This window comes from Copadichromis virginalis, linkage group LG10, assembly GCF_057382275.1.
Source record: "Copadichromis virginalis isolate Kocher_CV1m ecotype Utaka linkage group LG10, C_Virginalis_male_GT1.1, whole genome shotgun sequence".
Classification (NCBI taxonomy): domain Eukaryota; kingdom Metazoa; phylum Chordata; class Actinopteri; order Cichliformes; family Cichlidae; genus Copadichromis; species Copadichromis virginalis.
Window position 1 is genome coordinate 25,823,132 of NC_140627.1, and position 16,481 is coordinate 25,839,612.

At 41.9% G+C, this 16,481-nt stretch overlaps 1 protein-coding gene across 7 annotated transcripts in view; it reads right to left on the reverse strand.

Moving 5' to 3' along the window:
- Positions 1 to 15,998, reverse strand: part of larp1 (La ribonucleoprotein 1, translational regulator) — a 56,124-nt gene extending 40,126 nt beyond the window's left edge. For all 7 annotated transcript variants that reach the window (XM_085470822.1, XM_085470821.1, XM_085470820.1 and 4 more), the window contains exon 1: positions 15,330 to 15,998. In XM_085470822.1, the coding sequence (XP_085326948.1) occupies positions 15,330 to 15,726 (397 nt within the window). In that variant the 5' untranslated portion in view covers positions 15,727 to 15,998. The remainder of the gene's footprint in view (positions 1 to 15,329) is intronic.
- Positions 15,999 to 16,481: the final 483 nt, after the last annotated feature.

The window sequence follows — 16,481 nt, forward strand, 5'->3', positions numbered from 1 at the left end:
TTGGATAACATCCTCAGGCCATATATTGCGCATGTGACACATCGCGGACATTCTCTCAGTTCTGTACATATTATTTGTATTGCACTTCGGTTTTTTGCAAACGGGAGCTTTCTGTATAATATTGGTGACGCTGAGCACGTTCCCAAGGCTACCGTCTGTCGGGCAGTCAGGAATGTTACAGTTGCACTGAAACGTCTCCTGTACTCGTCTGTGGTGTTCCCCGGTCATAGACCCACAAGATTTATCAAAGAGGGATGCCACAAAATTGCAGGTAGCAGGATGAACAAAACTTAATACATGATGTGGTGATACTTGAACTACTACTTAAATTTTACATTTATTTTCACGGTTCCCAGGCGTGATTGGCTGTATAGATGGCACTCACATTCCAATCATTGCTCCTTCAGTAAATGAAGGAGACTATGTGAACAGGAAGTCTTTCCACAGCATTAATGTACAGGTACATAGTTCCCTGTAGCATTTCAAACTAACAAATTATTTCATTATAGTAATGGATGCTAATTTGTGTTCTCTGCACTGTGAAGATCATATGTGATGCTGCCAACATTATCACAAATGTGGAAGCCAAGTGGCCAGGCTCTGTGAGTGGTGGTGGTGGAGGACCCCCACCTGTTTTTCGGGCCTCCGCTTTTTTTCTAGTGGCCATAATGGGTCACATTTGAGCATACAGAGTAAGCAAATATGTACTTATAATGTGCTCAGATAATTTCAATAAGTGCTTACAGAGGGGAAATTAATGTAGCCTCTAACTGCAATTGATTTACATAGGACAAACAGACCAAGCACTATGGCTCATAATACAATTACACCTTACCTGTTTGGACTATATTTTTATATTTCATTTTTACTTGCTGCCAGGAACGTTGGGGGCCTGTTGGGTTGCACCTGCGCTCACATCACGTCACAAAATAAAAAAGGTATAAAATACAAAATAAAATATAATAAAATAACGTGTTAAATGGGTGGAAATCCCTAGATCAATGTTTAAATTAACACTCACGCATTGACTCTGTCGGCTATGTTTTGCCATGCATGCTCTCTTTCTTTTGCAGCTGAGGCTGTGTTACTTTTTATCTGCAAAATTTGCATGTTATCAGCATATGCTGCCATCAGAATTTCGGCCTCAAGCGCTGTAAAATACATTGACCGCGCCTTCTTTCCCTCCTTCTCCATGGTAATTCGCTTAATCTGTGCTCCACTAATCAGGGCTTTATGTATCCTCGTGCACGCGCTTAACTTGGGGTTAAAGCAACTCCGCGTTGATTGAACTAATTGTTATCAGCCTTTCTGAAACCGAATATTCCGAGTTGGACAGTTCGGGGTTACTCAACCCTGAGTATCGTTTTTCACTCTGAGTTTTCTAAACCGGCTTCCTGAAATAGGGCCCGGGTGCTAAAAAATAAACCTTAGACTCAAACGTTAGAACGGGCTTTTCCCCGCAGCACGCCGTGTAATAAATACAAAGAAAACAGCGGCCGTTACAACTTATGTCTAAAAATGCATCGTTTCATGCATCGGTTAAAACACTCTACTCCGGGTAAAGGACGCGCAGCTGGAAACACTTCCCGCAAGACGAGCTGCCTGAGATTCACAGAATTTACAGAAAATGTTACATTTTTGTGATTTATATCGTTATCGGACGATAGAATTCTTATATCGGGATATGAGATTTTGGTCATATCGCACAGCCCTACTGGGAAAGCATTTACAGACGTTTCTTTTAGCTCCTGCACTGGATTAGACATTTTCTCAGCATTGGTAATAGGCCAACACAAGAATAAAGCACTGCGGGCAACCACTTAAACAAAAGCCTTAACATTACACACGTAAAGAGCCTAAACACAAAAATGGGGGGGAAGAAAGATTTTGACAGAGCAAAATGTGATAAATATGCTCTTAGCATCCACCAATGAAGAGGCTGAAACACCACGAGAAAATAAAATTGTCACAGCTGACTGGATTTACACCATTACATAATTTTTTATTAGTGCTTTGTAGGGCTGAACGATATATCGCATTTGCGATAATATCGCGACATGATCAAGTGCAATTTTCTAACCGCAAAGGCTGCGATTATACTCTGGACATGTCCAAATTCATGGGCTGCATCCTCCTGAGGCCGCATTTGTAGACCGATTACGTCACAGCGACGTGCCGAAGGCTGTCCAAATTACTACCATATCCCAGAATTCATAGCGCGGCCCAGCCAAACTCCACTTTCCAGCAATGGCGGCCGCTACCAAGTTTTAAAATTACTCATACTAATCTTTCTGGGTCACAAAATAAACTTTTAACATATTTTCAGGCGAGAAAGTAGTTGTGTAAACATCAAATATCTGCTCGGTTTATCAAGATATCCCATATTTGTAAAAGTGCTTCGACGTTTTCAGAGGCGTCTGCTACCCACCAGCTCGACAGCTAGCCGGGAGCTCGAGGGTTACTGATGCGGCCGAGAACGGCACAACTCCCGGCACATCATTTTCAGATCACCGCGGAGTTTCGCTGCTCGGGTTAAACGTAATATATAAGTCACTTAGACAACCTAAAAATGTTATTGTTGGGCTTTTTTCAGTGTTTTGTTTGTTCGTGAGTAAATCGGTTTGGCTGAGATTAAAGTTATTAGATTAGATAAAATAAAACTTTATTAATCCCCCGGGTGGGTTCCTCCTTGGTTTTCACACAGCTGACTAAACGTCAAACAGAAAACTTATTAAACAGAAGTATGAGACAGTCGAGAATTTACACCAGTGTCTGGTTATATTTTAGATAGCAAGAAGCAGACGGCCGAGTTTATTAAACTCCACCGAGACAGCGGTGACGCTAATCAGAACTAGACCGTCCAATTTCACGCCTTTAAATTTTAAAGGCGTGTTTGTGTGTGTGTTTATACAATTGCTATTATGTTTGCACTTTATGTGTAATGTTACTGACTGCAAAGATCAGTAAGATGTGTGTATTTTTTATTTATTAGTTTTATTTATTTAATATTATTTTTTAATTGAATGACTGTCTAGTAGTTCACAGATGTTGAAAAACTGAGTGTGGTAAAGCCACTGATTTTGTTTATGTATATTTCTGCAATCTGCACATTGTACTGACTTTCATTTTAATGTTTACACCAGGGTTCCTTGTCAGCACTTTATGCTCAGATGTTTGTAAGCTAAAAATAAACTATTGTGTATGTTCAAATATACTGTTGTGATTGAAGAAGTTAAATAAAAATGTCAGTCATCAATTCATGCATCACCTCATGTCATCATAACAGAGGTCTGTCTTCCAGGAAAGAACAGTTTAAAATTAATGTAATATAGTATTGGCCATACTATATGATGTATTGCTTGTCTTTGTTTAATAATACAGAAGACAAAGACCTTAAAAAATAATCGCATATCGCATCGCAATCGCAATATTGGGGCAAAAAAATCGCAATTAGATTATTTTCCATAATCGTTCAGCCCTAGTGCTTTGACAGCAGCATGTAGTTGTAGTTGGATTTTCCCTGCAGGTAGTCCCCGAAACCGTTTGCTCCAGCAGAAGCTCACAACTAAGTACTCATAACAACTGCACAGACTGATGACATCCATTAATAATATAGAAATAGCCCCTAAAGGTTTGAGATGCTTGCACTCTCATGCAAACTGTAATTTGCTCACATGCTAAATGTAAATTTCTTCAAATCTGTTTAAACAGAGGGACGTTTAACTCTTCAGGACTATTAAAAGATTGCTGTTGTAACCAACAGATTATTTTTAGACAGAATGTAAAATGATTATTTACATACCAATGTGAATGTTTGAGAAGCTCCAGCTGCTAGAGGAAAAAAAAAAAAACCATTCACTGCTTAACTGCTTCACCAAGATCAGCCTGCTCTTGTCTAAAGACATTAGTATGTAGTGACTCTTCTCTCAAGCACTACATCAACTACTTCTTTCAATTCTCTCATTTCACCCACTCCTATGTTTATTCCCCACAGTGCTCACTAAAGGTTGTTGCAGCCTGCTGTGCATGCTGGATTGCCAGAGGCTACCATTAACATTAGCCACTACCAACCAACAGTTCAAATCAGCCATTGTCTCTTAAAGTTACTCCAGTGGGAGCTTCACATCTGTTCATTTTGTAATTCTAATGCTTTACTGTAATATACACTTAAACTTATTTTGCAGTCAAGTGCTCTAACTTGACAAAACAGATTTCTGCACATTTCTGAAAAGCTCTTCCTCCACATCTCGTCCTCCTTCCCGATCAACAGTCCCAAGAGTGCCTCCCCCCTCCCCATCCTCGCAAACCAAACAACCACTCTACACAACGCACATGCCTCATGGGAATTTGTGTTTGGCCTCCACCTGAATCCTACAGCACGGAGCAGCTTCAGTACCTGCCCCAAGATCCCACGGGGGCTCTCTTGGTGAATCCTATAAATAAACTTTATGCCACGTCGGCTCTGCAGTCTTATACAAACACAGTCGCAGCGTTGGGAAACGGGCCCATTCCTCAGCCAAACGCTGGGGGTTTTTTGTGGTCTGAATCACACAGGTTTTTCCTCCACTCCCACATGTGTTGTATCATGATTTCGAGGTTGTACATTCAAAAGATTTGTTATTTTGACTCCATATTTGGCTTCTGGAATTTCCCCCATAACTGTCACATTCTTGATATATGGGAAAAAAAAAAAGTGTTGAACATAGAATCTCCATTATGATTTCTTTAATTAAAATAAATCCTGGTAGATCTTGTTTAAATGTTTGAGACACACCACATTTCCCCCAAAAGGCACCAAGGAAAGCAAACAACCATCACTGGTTGGATAAAGCAATAATCACCTAATAAAAAAAAAATAAAAAATATAAAAAAAATCACCACACACTGGTCACAGCCAACATCTCAAGTTATGAGTGTGACACTTTCTCTTGAGTTTCCTCTACTCACTCTTGCAGTCTGAATTGTTAACAGAGCGGAGTAACCACTGAGGGTGGGAAGCCTTTCTGCATGCAAGAACCAAATATGGAGGAAACGCATACAATCGCAGCGCATGCACAGTCGAAGACTCCCTCTGAAGTCACGTGATCTGTAGGGTGATGACATCACAAGCTCACATGGAGTAAAAAGACTAGGAGATGTCTCGCTCAGTATTCTGTGCTGCATTCGCAGCCAGCACAGAGACACACATCAAATGAAGCGACCCGGGCTCTAACTTCACCTCAGATGTGGAAAGAGTTCAAGTTAAGAACAAGATGAAAACTGTCCAATCGCCAGAGTCACGTACAGGCAGGACAGTGGTGACAGATGGTGGTGGGGGTGATAAACAGTAGGCAGAGTGAAGAACACATGACTTAAAGCTTCAACAATTTTTAAATGAACTAAAACCAAAGCTGCGAAACTGTAACAGTATCCCGAAGGGTGATGATCAGCTATGATGAAGGGCTGAACAATTATACCAACTTCAACTGCTTAAAAAGCTGTGGCCACTTTATGGGTGCCTGACAACGATTTCTACATCTCAATACACTGTGTACAGTACTTGAGACACCCCACATTTTACTTTTTTCCCCCCTTTCAAGGAGTGAGACTTTCTTATTGTTTTAAATGTGCGCTTCAGCAATATTTCTCCATGCTATCTAAAAGGTATTCAGATACTTTTCCTTTAGATATCAGCCTTTTCAGTCCAGTTCCTCTGCCTAACGTCTTGCACAAAACTGCCCTATTGATATGTTCCAGATTAAGTTGGAATTTCTGAGTTTCCAGTCAAATTTCATCTGGAATGCCCCCCCAACTTCTGGATTTTGCCACTCAGAATTTAGGAGCAGCCCCACCAACCCGGGGTTAACAATCCAAGCTGGCAGCAGCAAAATGAATCTTAAATAAACAAACAAACTGCCACCGTTGTGCATTTGTGAGTCGCTAAAAAAAAAGCAATACGCACAGCAAGATCCATGAATATGCTGCAAAACAAAATTATGTTGCTTCTTAGCAAGGAAGAACCATTGCTTTATCGACTTTCCTACAGGAACGTACCGAGTTCCGACATGCAAGACTTCCAATGTAACTGGAACTGCATATGAATAATTGCAACATAAAAAAGGCACCTAAGTCAGTCGATGAACCAACGTTACAAGGAAATTTAAAGTATCTTCAGACACTGAATCTACCAAATAAATAAAAATAGGAAACAGTCTGACAGGGACAAAATTAATAAAAATACAGGGCTACAGTCATTTTCCATTTTCCTAGCAAAATATAAAGAAATGGTTAATCGTCCAAGGCTTCACAGAACTATAAATGCCAAAAGTGATTCAACGTTTGCATGAACATTACCACAATTATTTCCCCCCATAATGTACACACTTCATAACAAAGGAATAAGATGAAATATAACTGGCACCCACCCTTCAAGCCAATAAAAATAAATAAAAAAAAATACAGAGGAGCCAAGTCATATTTCAACGTGCCACCAACTGGACACGTCCTCGATATAAACTGTCCACACCCGAACCTTCTTGGAGGGATGTGCCTTTATCACAGAGTCCAGACACAAGCCGGTGATAGATAAAAGTAACTCGAGCTGGACAACCTAAGAGAGGGACTATAGTTTGTATGTGACACGCGTGTAGTGTGTGGGGAGAAGTGCAGTACAGTGAGTACAATAGACACTAGGCTGCTACCTAGCTTAGCAATGCTACACTTTGTGAACAAGCCATGATGTTCTCAGTTTTGCTATCTGACACTTTAAAAAAAAAAAAAAATTAAGAAAAAAAACAACACAGGATTGGTTATGTTGAAGACTTCCATTTTCAACTTTTGGTTGTAATTCCTTCTTCCTACAGAACAATGTAAAACTGTGCATTACATCCTACTCGTAGCCCAAGAGCACACATGTTAAAATGGCTCATTATGCAGTGGCATTAAAGAGGGGAAAAGCAGAAACTCCTAAAATTAGAGACACTTATGCATTTCAAATATAAACATTTTTGCCAGTCAACTCATTATTTGACTATGACAGTAGGGCTGCCACAAACGATTATTTTGATAGTCGACTAGTCACCGATTATTTTTGCGATTAGTCGACTAATCAGATCATCATCCATTAGACATAAAACTACAGCTTATTGCACCAGCAGCATCTGCTCTTATATAACTATCATTAGCTTACAGCTTTAAGTGTTTAAGGTCTGTGCTAACTAAAAATAAAGACAAGATGATAGTTTATTAAATTTTAATGAAGTTTTCAGATTGTTTCGGTGGAGTTTAATAAACTCCTTGCTATCTAAAATATAACAGGACACTGGAGTAAATTCTGGAGCATCTCACACTTCTGATAATCAGCTGTCTGCTTGACGTTTATTCAGCTGTGTAAAAACTATAACTTTAATCTCAGACAAACTGATTTACTCAGGAACAAATAAAATACTAAAAAAAAAAGCCAAACAATAACATTTTAAGTTATCTAAGTGACTCATATATATTTAACCTGAGTAGCGAAAGACGGCGGTGGGTTTGAAAACGATTTGCGGGGAGTCCGGTGTTCTCACGGCGCTAGTGAGCCTAGCCCCCGGCTCGCTAACGAGCTAGTGGGTAACAGACGTCTCCGAAAACGTCGGAGCGCTTTTGAAAATATGTGGTGTCCTGATAAACTGAGCAGATATTTGAGGTTTACACAGCTACATTCTCGCCTGAAAATATGTTAAACGTTTATTTTGTGACCCAGAAAGAATAATAAGAGTAACATTAAAACTAACCAGCTGCCGCCATTGTTGGAAACTGCGCTGGGCCGTGCTATGAATTCTGGGACACAGCTGCTTCTTCTTCTTCGGGGTTTAACGGTAGCTGACATCCTTGTACATGCAATGCTGCCATCTTCTGTTTCAGTCCGTTATTACACTCTTAAATCCTGCCACTTATTCCTGCGTCTTTTGTGATCTTACAAAGCTTCAAACGACGCGTCGACGATTTTGATAGTCGACGTAATCGTGACTAGTCGACAAATCGTGGCAGCCCTATATGACAGTAATGAAATCTTCAGAGAAAAAAAAAAAAAAAAAAAAAAAAAAAAAAGGAAAACTCTGCAGCACCAGAGCATTGAGATGCTTCTGTAGGTTCAACAGAAGCTCACAGAAGCTATCAAATTTCCCCCTAACCTCCAACACAGTCTCATTTACACAAGCCAACCAGTCAGCTGAGCTGCCATTAGCACATTAAGGACCCATTCAGCAGCTGAAGCATGGTGGCAGCCTGGTCTGCAGCTGTAGTTCCATTTTACCCATTCAACTGTTAACACTCATTCAGGGATGGCAACCTTCACTGGGTCCCGACACCTCGTAAAACCCGCCAACAAACAGATCCGTGGTGTGTGACGACACAAGAAGGGGAGTCGGAGGGGGGCTCTTCACTAGTGACATTAAAGATGACAACGAGAGCTACGGGCTGGGACAAATGCAGGAGAAAACAGAGTTGTCCATGCTAATTTTAAAACAGCAACCCCCTACAAAGCGCTGAGCAGCTCTGAATAGCCACAAACTACCAGAGTACTTCAGATTTACAACTGAGAGGTGAGATGAAAACCATACCATGCTACAGAAACAAAAGCAGCACATAATCTTATACAAATAGTGTGCTAAAAAATAAACAATCTAAAGTGGTGACAATAGAAAGTAAATAAACTAAAGGCATGTGATGCAAATTATAAAGAGAAGACAGTTGAACTGCCTTCCTCTACTCAAAGGTTTCTGTACGTGCTATAGGAATGCTAATGCACTGAGCTCAATCTATATTTGCATGTATTCTGTAGATCTGCCGATTGTTTCAGACTCCCCAGCCAAGCTAAGGTCACACCTCATCTGACAATTACCACAACAGCAAAAAGAAAATAACACTTTAAATCATTTAGGCGCTTTGAGCTGAAAAATGTATAAATCACCTCAAAAATTGTGGCTGTGTACACCAATGTCAGCACTAAACCACAACTCTCCAGGTTATACTTTTAAATGTGCCAATTCTCAAAAACACAAGAACATTTGAGTAATTAAGGACAATTCAAGACTATGATTAGCTGGTGTGTTCATGTTAGCATGACTTCATCACACAACACAGCAGATGCACTGCACCTCCAGTCCTACTACAACTACGTTTAACTGGAAATGGGTAAATGGAACGCAACATTACACCCACACAAAACTCCCGAGTGAAGAAAAACACCAACTCCTGATCTCTAAATGAGAGAAAGAGTCATATCAATGTTAGGGAGATCCACAACGAGTCAGCCCTGTTACTGTTTCGACACCATTAGCCAACACTGAATTCCCAACAGATGACAGTGTCTCTCTTCCATCTGTGAAGTTGTAAATTTGAAGCTCAATTATAGAGGAGTATACCAACATAACCATGCTACCCATCCAAATTGTAGCTCAGGGAGTGGACGCAATGTTAGGTACAACACAAAGTGCAACACATTAAAGCAACATTTAATACACTTTGATTATTAGACAGCATTAACCTTAAATACACACGAAATATTTGCATTACCAAAGTTTAGCCATTAGTCCGCCCTCAGTTTATTGTTTTCTGACTTTTAGACTAGACTAACTACCAGGAACATCCATACTGAACGTTTTGAATCTGTTATTGCCAATCACATTAAAATTATGTAGTGACCCAAAGAATAAGACTGGATACAAGTGCTGGAAATTAATTTCCTCTAAAGGGTGTCTGGCTGTTCGGGAAGGGCTCAGTATAGAACAACTCCTGCATATTGAAAGTTGTGAGTTGCGGTGGTTCAGGTACCTGGCTAAGATGCCTCCTAGATCAGCGGTCCCCAACCCCCGGGCCTCGGACCGGTACCGGTCCGTGAGTCGTTTGGTACCGGGCCGCGAGAGTTGAGGCTCAGGTGTAGAATGTGTGGTTTTCAGGGTTTATCGGTTTTCAGCGTTATTTTGTTATCGTTTTTATCGTTAACTCTGTTTTCCTGGGTCTTTTCACGTGTGTTATGAATAAATCTTTTTTCGGTACCGGTACTAGTTTTATTTTGTTGTATTTATCCGCGACACCTTAAAGGCCGGTCCGTGAAAATAATGTCAGGCATAAACCGGTCCGTGGCGCAAAAAAGGTTGGGGACCTCTGTCCTAGATGAAGCATTTCATATATGTCCTGCTAGGCGGCGGCCCAGGGCAGACCTAGTATACACTGGAGAGATTACAGAGGAGCTGAAGAACAAAAGCTAAAAGAGAAGGTGGCTAAGTCAGGTCTGGGCTTCTCTGCTTAGAGTGCTGCTATTATGACCGTCGAAAACAATGGATGGATGGTTGAAACACTAAAGTCATGGTAAATAACTGGAGTGAAATCTCTCCAGAAAACAGCCCTGGTACTGCAAACTAAACTTGTTTAATTTTATTAGTACCAGAAGCAACACCCACAGAGCCAGAACAGAGCAGTGAGGTGTTGTAGGAGGACAGGAAAGAGAGTGGTTTAGCCAAAGTGGCTGCACTTTGCTCCTAATTACAAGTCTTTTATGCACTGGACATTGGTCAGCTCTCTATATCACCTTGTTTTTAGCTAATTGATTTTTGTTATCACCAAAACTACTTTGAAAATTAGCTGGAAAACACTTTTAATTGCCCTACTTTGCCTGAGAAAGACACAAAACAACATACTACAGATGTTAAAGAAATCTAAAGGTCATCAGCTTCAGCTTCTAGGTCAGACCTCTCTCAGTAATAGTGAAGGTAGACTGGATTTTTTTAAATGTACTTTGCTGAAGTGGAAAAAAGTAAACAGGACAGGAAGTAGAAACAAAAACAGCTCATGGGGTTGGCAGGGTTGACAACTGCAAGCCACAAAGTTATCGCACCCCTCACCTGGTTTTGTTAAATTTCCTACAGGCAGCAGTGGTGGGGTACACATGCAAACGTGTTCATGTTACAAATGGAGCTTTCATCGTTTCACAGTTTAAAATATTGCATCGACCAACTACTTTGTGACAAAAATCAAATATAATCAGCTGTCTGTGAAGATTCTCCACCCACAAATGAACTACAACTCCACCCCGTCTTGTACTGCAGTCTTTGTTAAGCCACAGAGTTTCTTGTAATGGCTCAACCCGTCACCCGTCACTAGAAAAGAGCCCATCAGCATGAAGTCCATGGCAGTGGAGTCAGCCTACGTCCAACTCAAACGAGGATACGATCCTTGTTTGATGAGCAGCTTAAATTTATTAAGGACCAATATTAGTACCTGGTCATTTATTTGTCTAGTAGGAAAAAAGAGACAGGAAGCTCTGATTTTTGCGCTACCATTAAAAAAATCAACTGAGGATGGTGGTGTCCCATCAAGTGGATAACAGATGCTAAAAATCAGATGCCACACACATACACAACACTGGCACAGTCCCCCCCCTGCTCCACAAAGAAAGTGAAGGAGATCAAGATATAGTGTACCCTGTGGGAGTTTTGACTTCCAGTAGGTCTACAGAGCAGTTGTGTCATGCATGTGGACAAAAAACAAACAAACATACAAACTTCTCCTAAAGACATGCCAAAGGCACTGAAAAGCATGGTTGCAATTAAGGAAATCCCAAAAAGTTGATTCTGTTCATCTGGACACACTAAATCACTTGGATGAGTGCCGAAACATTTCTCCCACTGAAAACGCAACATCCAAATGAACAGAATCAACTTTCTGGGAAGTCTCAATTTAAATATACTCAACAAGCCATTGTTGGAAATGATTGATGAGAAAGGAAATGCTTTAAACATTTGCCATATCTTAAGGAGCCCAAGAAAGTGCTTTGGTACACAACACCGGATGTAAACATAATTTGTGTGCTCATGGTAACTCCACAGTGCACCTTTAAGCCTGTGGTCATTACTCTTTACACGCCAGTCTGGGGGAAACTGGTGTGGTGTGCTTGAGCGCCAGTGGTGGTTTGGGGAGTAAACATGAAGCCACACTCCCTGGAGAACAGCCCCACTCATGTTTACTACAAATATTAACAGTCTTACACTGAAGCTAACAAATAAAAACTGCGCTTTACTAATTTTGATCCATCATCTCTGAACAGAAAGGTTACACATGCCTTTAAATTTCAACCAGAGTGTCGTCTCGTATTTTCTCTAGGACAGCAAATTCAAAGGTCTGATAAGAATGTCCTCTCTGAACTCTGTACGATGACATGGAGCAACTACCCATCCAGGTCCTTACTGGGTCAAACATTTTATCTCTCACTCCTGTTAAATGTTCATAATGAGTCAGCTGATGATCTTTCTTTTAAATGGTGGATGGTAACGGTAATTATGACTGTATATGTAACAGGATTTATGTTATGCTACTTTGCACACATTAGGTGTGGTTAGAAAACTCAAGGTAAACTTGACATTAATATGAAACCAAATCAGTCTGAACCATGGGGAAAATTTTTTTATATATCTTGTCGAAATCCGCTTTTAACATATAGCAACATACTCCCACTGTGACATGTGGATAACCATTCCCAGTCATGCAGGTTCTAGCTTTATCCATAACAGAATTCCAGGATCTTGTTCAAGGACACACAGAGTACAAACGGCTGATTAGAAACTACAGTGTGATCGCTTACAGGGTTTTAAACTCCATTTCCACCTTCTGTCTTACCAATTTCCATGACGGAGGGGATCTTAGTTTCCCTAAATGATCACTTGAAACTAATCATAAGCCTACTTCTATTAGCTTTTTAAGGTGACACTGATGCAAAGCCAGACCAACATAAAGGTTTGCCAGGGTTTGGCAAAGTAACATCGGTTCAACAGCCATCAGAGATGGCCAAAAAACACCCACAAGCATCCCCTGGCTATTTAAAATATCCCACTTACAGAACTCCACTTAAGAGTAGGATTATTCCCACCAATGACTCTGACTAGCTAAGGAGCAAAATCTTGACCTATTGTTTTGTTTTTGAAATCAAAACTCTAGCGTTTTATGTCAGGAATTTGTCTGTGTGGTGGATCAAACTGAGCCAAAAGTTCTGGAACCACACAACCACAAAGACTTATTTTATCATTTCTTCAATTAATATAAAATAGCTTATTTGGACCAAATTCAGTCCTTGTGAAACATCTGAGTCGTAAACATCATATATGTGTGTTATTAAAACTATTTTGCAAAAGCAAACACTTGTATGTTGACATATTTTATGCTAAACTTTCTCACAAAAAAAAAGTTTGTTTTTGTACATATTCCTTATGTGTTCTCATTCTTCTTGGCTTTTGCCTGGGACCTGTGTGCAAAACTTAGTTTCACTTCCTGCGAATGAAAGTGTTGGAATGACAAAAAACACAGAAGAATTAAAAATTCCTCATGGTAGACATATTTCTATATCACTGCCCAACCCAAAAACATGGTTTACCTACATACCCAAAAACTGAAATCTATTTTCAGGGAACTGCTCATAAGTCATGGAGACAAAAACCTGTGACTAGAACTTCCCAGCAACACTGGTAGTGGCCTTGAATCATAAGTAAACAAGAAAACAAAAAGGTTTAGAGCCACTGCCTCAAAAAGTCAACCAGCAAACCGGTTTCAATCAGGATAAAGAAGGGGTGGAGGGGGGCAATGCTGCCTGGCAAGCTACAAACTGGCTCTTCATGTGCTGATGTGACAGATTTAGGAGCAAGAAGCAATCCAATCCACCCTGAGTACAGGCTGAAGTCTGCATGAGTTACACACGCTTTCAGCTCTTGTGCAAACAAAGACTCGGACCTGACTGAGCGGCTGCAACACAGCCGGCGTGCAGGAAATCACGCATGGCTGTGAGACATGAAAACCACGTTGCTTTAACAGGACAGGGAACTGTCCCCTACATGTGCATCACCAATTATCACTCCACCTGATAGATTATCGACAAGCGGTGTGGATTCTGGGGCAACTTCGTGTGAATTGTTACAGACAAAAATATAATAGTAATCAGTTTTCTAGATCACTGATCGATAAGATAAAATCCACGATGAAATCTGCCTGCTAGCTTCCAAGCTAACGACACCTAGCAGGGTGGAGGAGCAGACTAGGTACCGGGTTTTACTCTGACAACACATGCACGGCGTGACAACCGGCTTCTTTACCACGAAAACCCCCGGACCGCCTCAGGCAAGACCGCCACATGCGACATCTGCCCTCTAATGCAGCGAAGTCGCCCAAGCAGACAGCTAGCTAGCTAACAGCTCTCATGCCTTTCTCTAGGGGAACACGTGGAGTGAACACGTGACGTCTCACAACAAACATGCTCGTTTTTAGAGCTTAAACCACCAAATGTTTCAGGTTTGACAAGAATTTTAGCACCGAGGAGGGCTCTCTAAACGACTGAGAGGCTGACGTACTTTACACGGGCTGATCGGAAGCGAGTATTAGCCACATGGGAGCTAGGCTAACATCTGAATGAGAAGGGCCCGGCCAAGGACTAGGCCAAAAAGGGAGTCAGTGTGCTATTGTTAGCCAGCTAAGCTGCTACACAACCGAGCATACTCGTGCCTTTAAAGCTAATTGATGCAATGCGAGAGACATGGGCGGATGTCTCGATCGACTGATGCGGTTGATGCTGTGTCGAAACCGGTCCCAAAAGCAAACAGTAGTAAATACTGGTTTAAATATTTGGCAAGCTTGGTGTGGGTCAGCAGAGCAGAGATGTGGCTGTATGCAAGGGTGGGTGTCAGCAGAAGAAGGGGGAGAGAGATCATCAAGACAGAAGTCTTCTCCTTCCAGTCTTCTCCTCCTAACTTGAAAGTTTAAAGTCTATGCAAGCAAGCATGCACGATGACATCGCTAAACATTAATACGCTCCTTCTCCTAAAAAGCCCCAAGAAAGAGACACCAAAACTCTCTCAAGTAAAAGAAAATGCACGATCTGATGACACACCAGTGAGCAACTTCACAACCTTTGCACCACAACACACAGTGCCCATAAAACGTCCACGCAAGTGAAGGGCTATTTGGGGTACCGGATCCCTGAACTGCACCTTTAAATTTCAGAAAAGCTGCAGGCACTTTGGAGCACCTTTACTTTTTTTTGGGAAGGGTGTGCTCACTTGTGCAATCAGCCACCCATGTTCCCCCAAGAATAGCCTTCACTATGAGGTTGTGGAGGGAGGGCTTTAACTCCAAATATAACCAGCCTGCAAAATACCACAGTTAGAGCTTGTTCATCAATTCTGTTGCCTCTCTTTTTTCCTTTCTTTTTGGTTCAATAAATCACCCCCATGACTCCCCCTGTGCAAGCAGGACGACCACACCTGTGCAGGCAGACACTAAACACAACACTGACAGCCAGTAAATCAACACGTAGGGAGGGTACAGACCGTGGTGTGCTTGTCCATTCACGCTGACCACGGTCACAGCATTCATTTTCCTCGTCCACGGGTTCACCTTGGGCGGGGGAGCTTCAGTAAACTCCTTTTTGTTGCCACCGCCGCCTTTAACTCCCTCCTCGCTTAGCTTGTCTTCGCTGTCACAGCCGCCTTTGCTCTCCTCTGTCGCCCGCTTGGAGGTCTGCTCCTCCGAGCCGGTGGTCCCTCCCTGTCCTGGACTGCTGCTGCCGCCTCCGCCGCTCCCCTGATCGGCGACACCCGTCTGCCGCTTGGCCCCGTCGCCCCGGCCGCTCGCCTCCTCCTTAGGCTCACTGCGGATCACTTTACCGTGCTCCTTCGCTTGAGCAAGCGGGTTGCCGGGTAGGAGAGCCTCCACCTGAGTGGCCATTTCCCACCACCGTCTTTCTTCCCCCCTCAGGATTACCAGTCCTCCCCCCCGGCCCGAATTCGCCTTCAATTTCAGGGAAACGTGAAGTTTTTCCGCAGAGTCTACCGCCTCTGTGTCGCTCCGAGACAAAAAGAGCTTCAGTCCACGACGCGGAGCAGTCAGCGCCGAGTTAGAGCATATACAAAAACCCAAGAAACGTCTCCGGGGCCTCTCAGGATTACAACCTTATCTCCACCACTAGTAGCAACATGGATGATCCCCACCACGCGATAGAAAGGTGCGCGCACGTACAGTGTGGAGGGGGAGGAGACACGTAAAACGCAGGGAGCGCGCTTTTGGGTCAGGTCGACGTGCTGCTTTCATGCGCTTCCTCGTCATAAAACCTCTTAATTTCCAATTTGGGAAGTCGTAAAGTGGCTCTTTGTCGGGCGCATTCAAGTGCGATCAGTAACGAAATGTATCACTGAGTCACGCTGTGTGTTTTGGACGAAGTTAGCTGTTGAAACCAAGGACTCACACCAAAGACAAAGACATTTTTATAAATGAAAAAAGAATTCATCATTTTAATGCATTTTTTCCACAATGAAACTGGAATAAAAGTGAAACACATCATTTATATATATTAATGACTTTCACATAACAATTGATTTAACCCAGCTGTCTCAAATTTTGCTGTTGGGGTGTGACTCAGCATGTAAGCCCACCATGCATGAAGTTACAATATAGGAATGACCAATCAAATGCTCCAAAAAGGT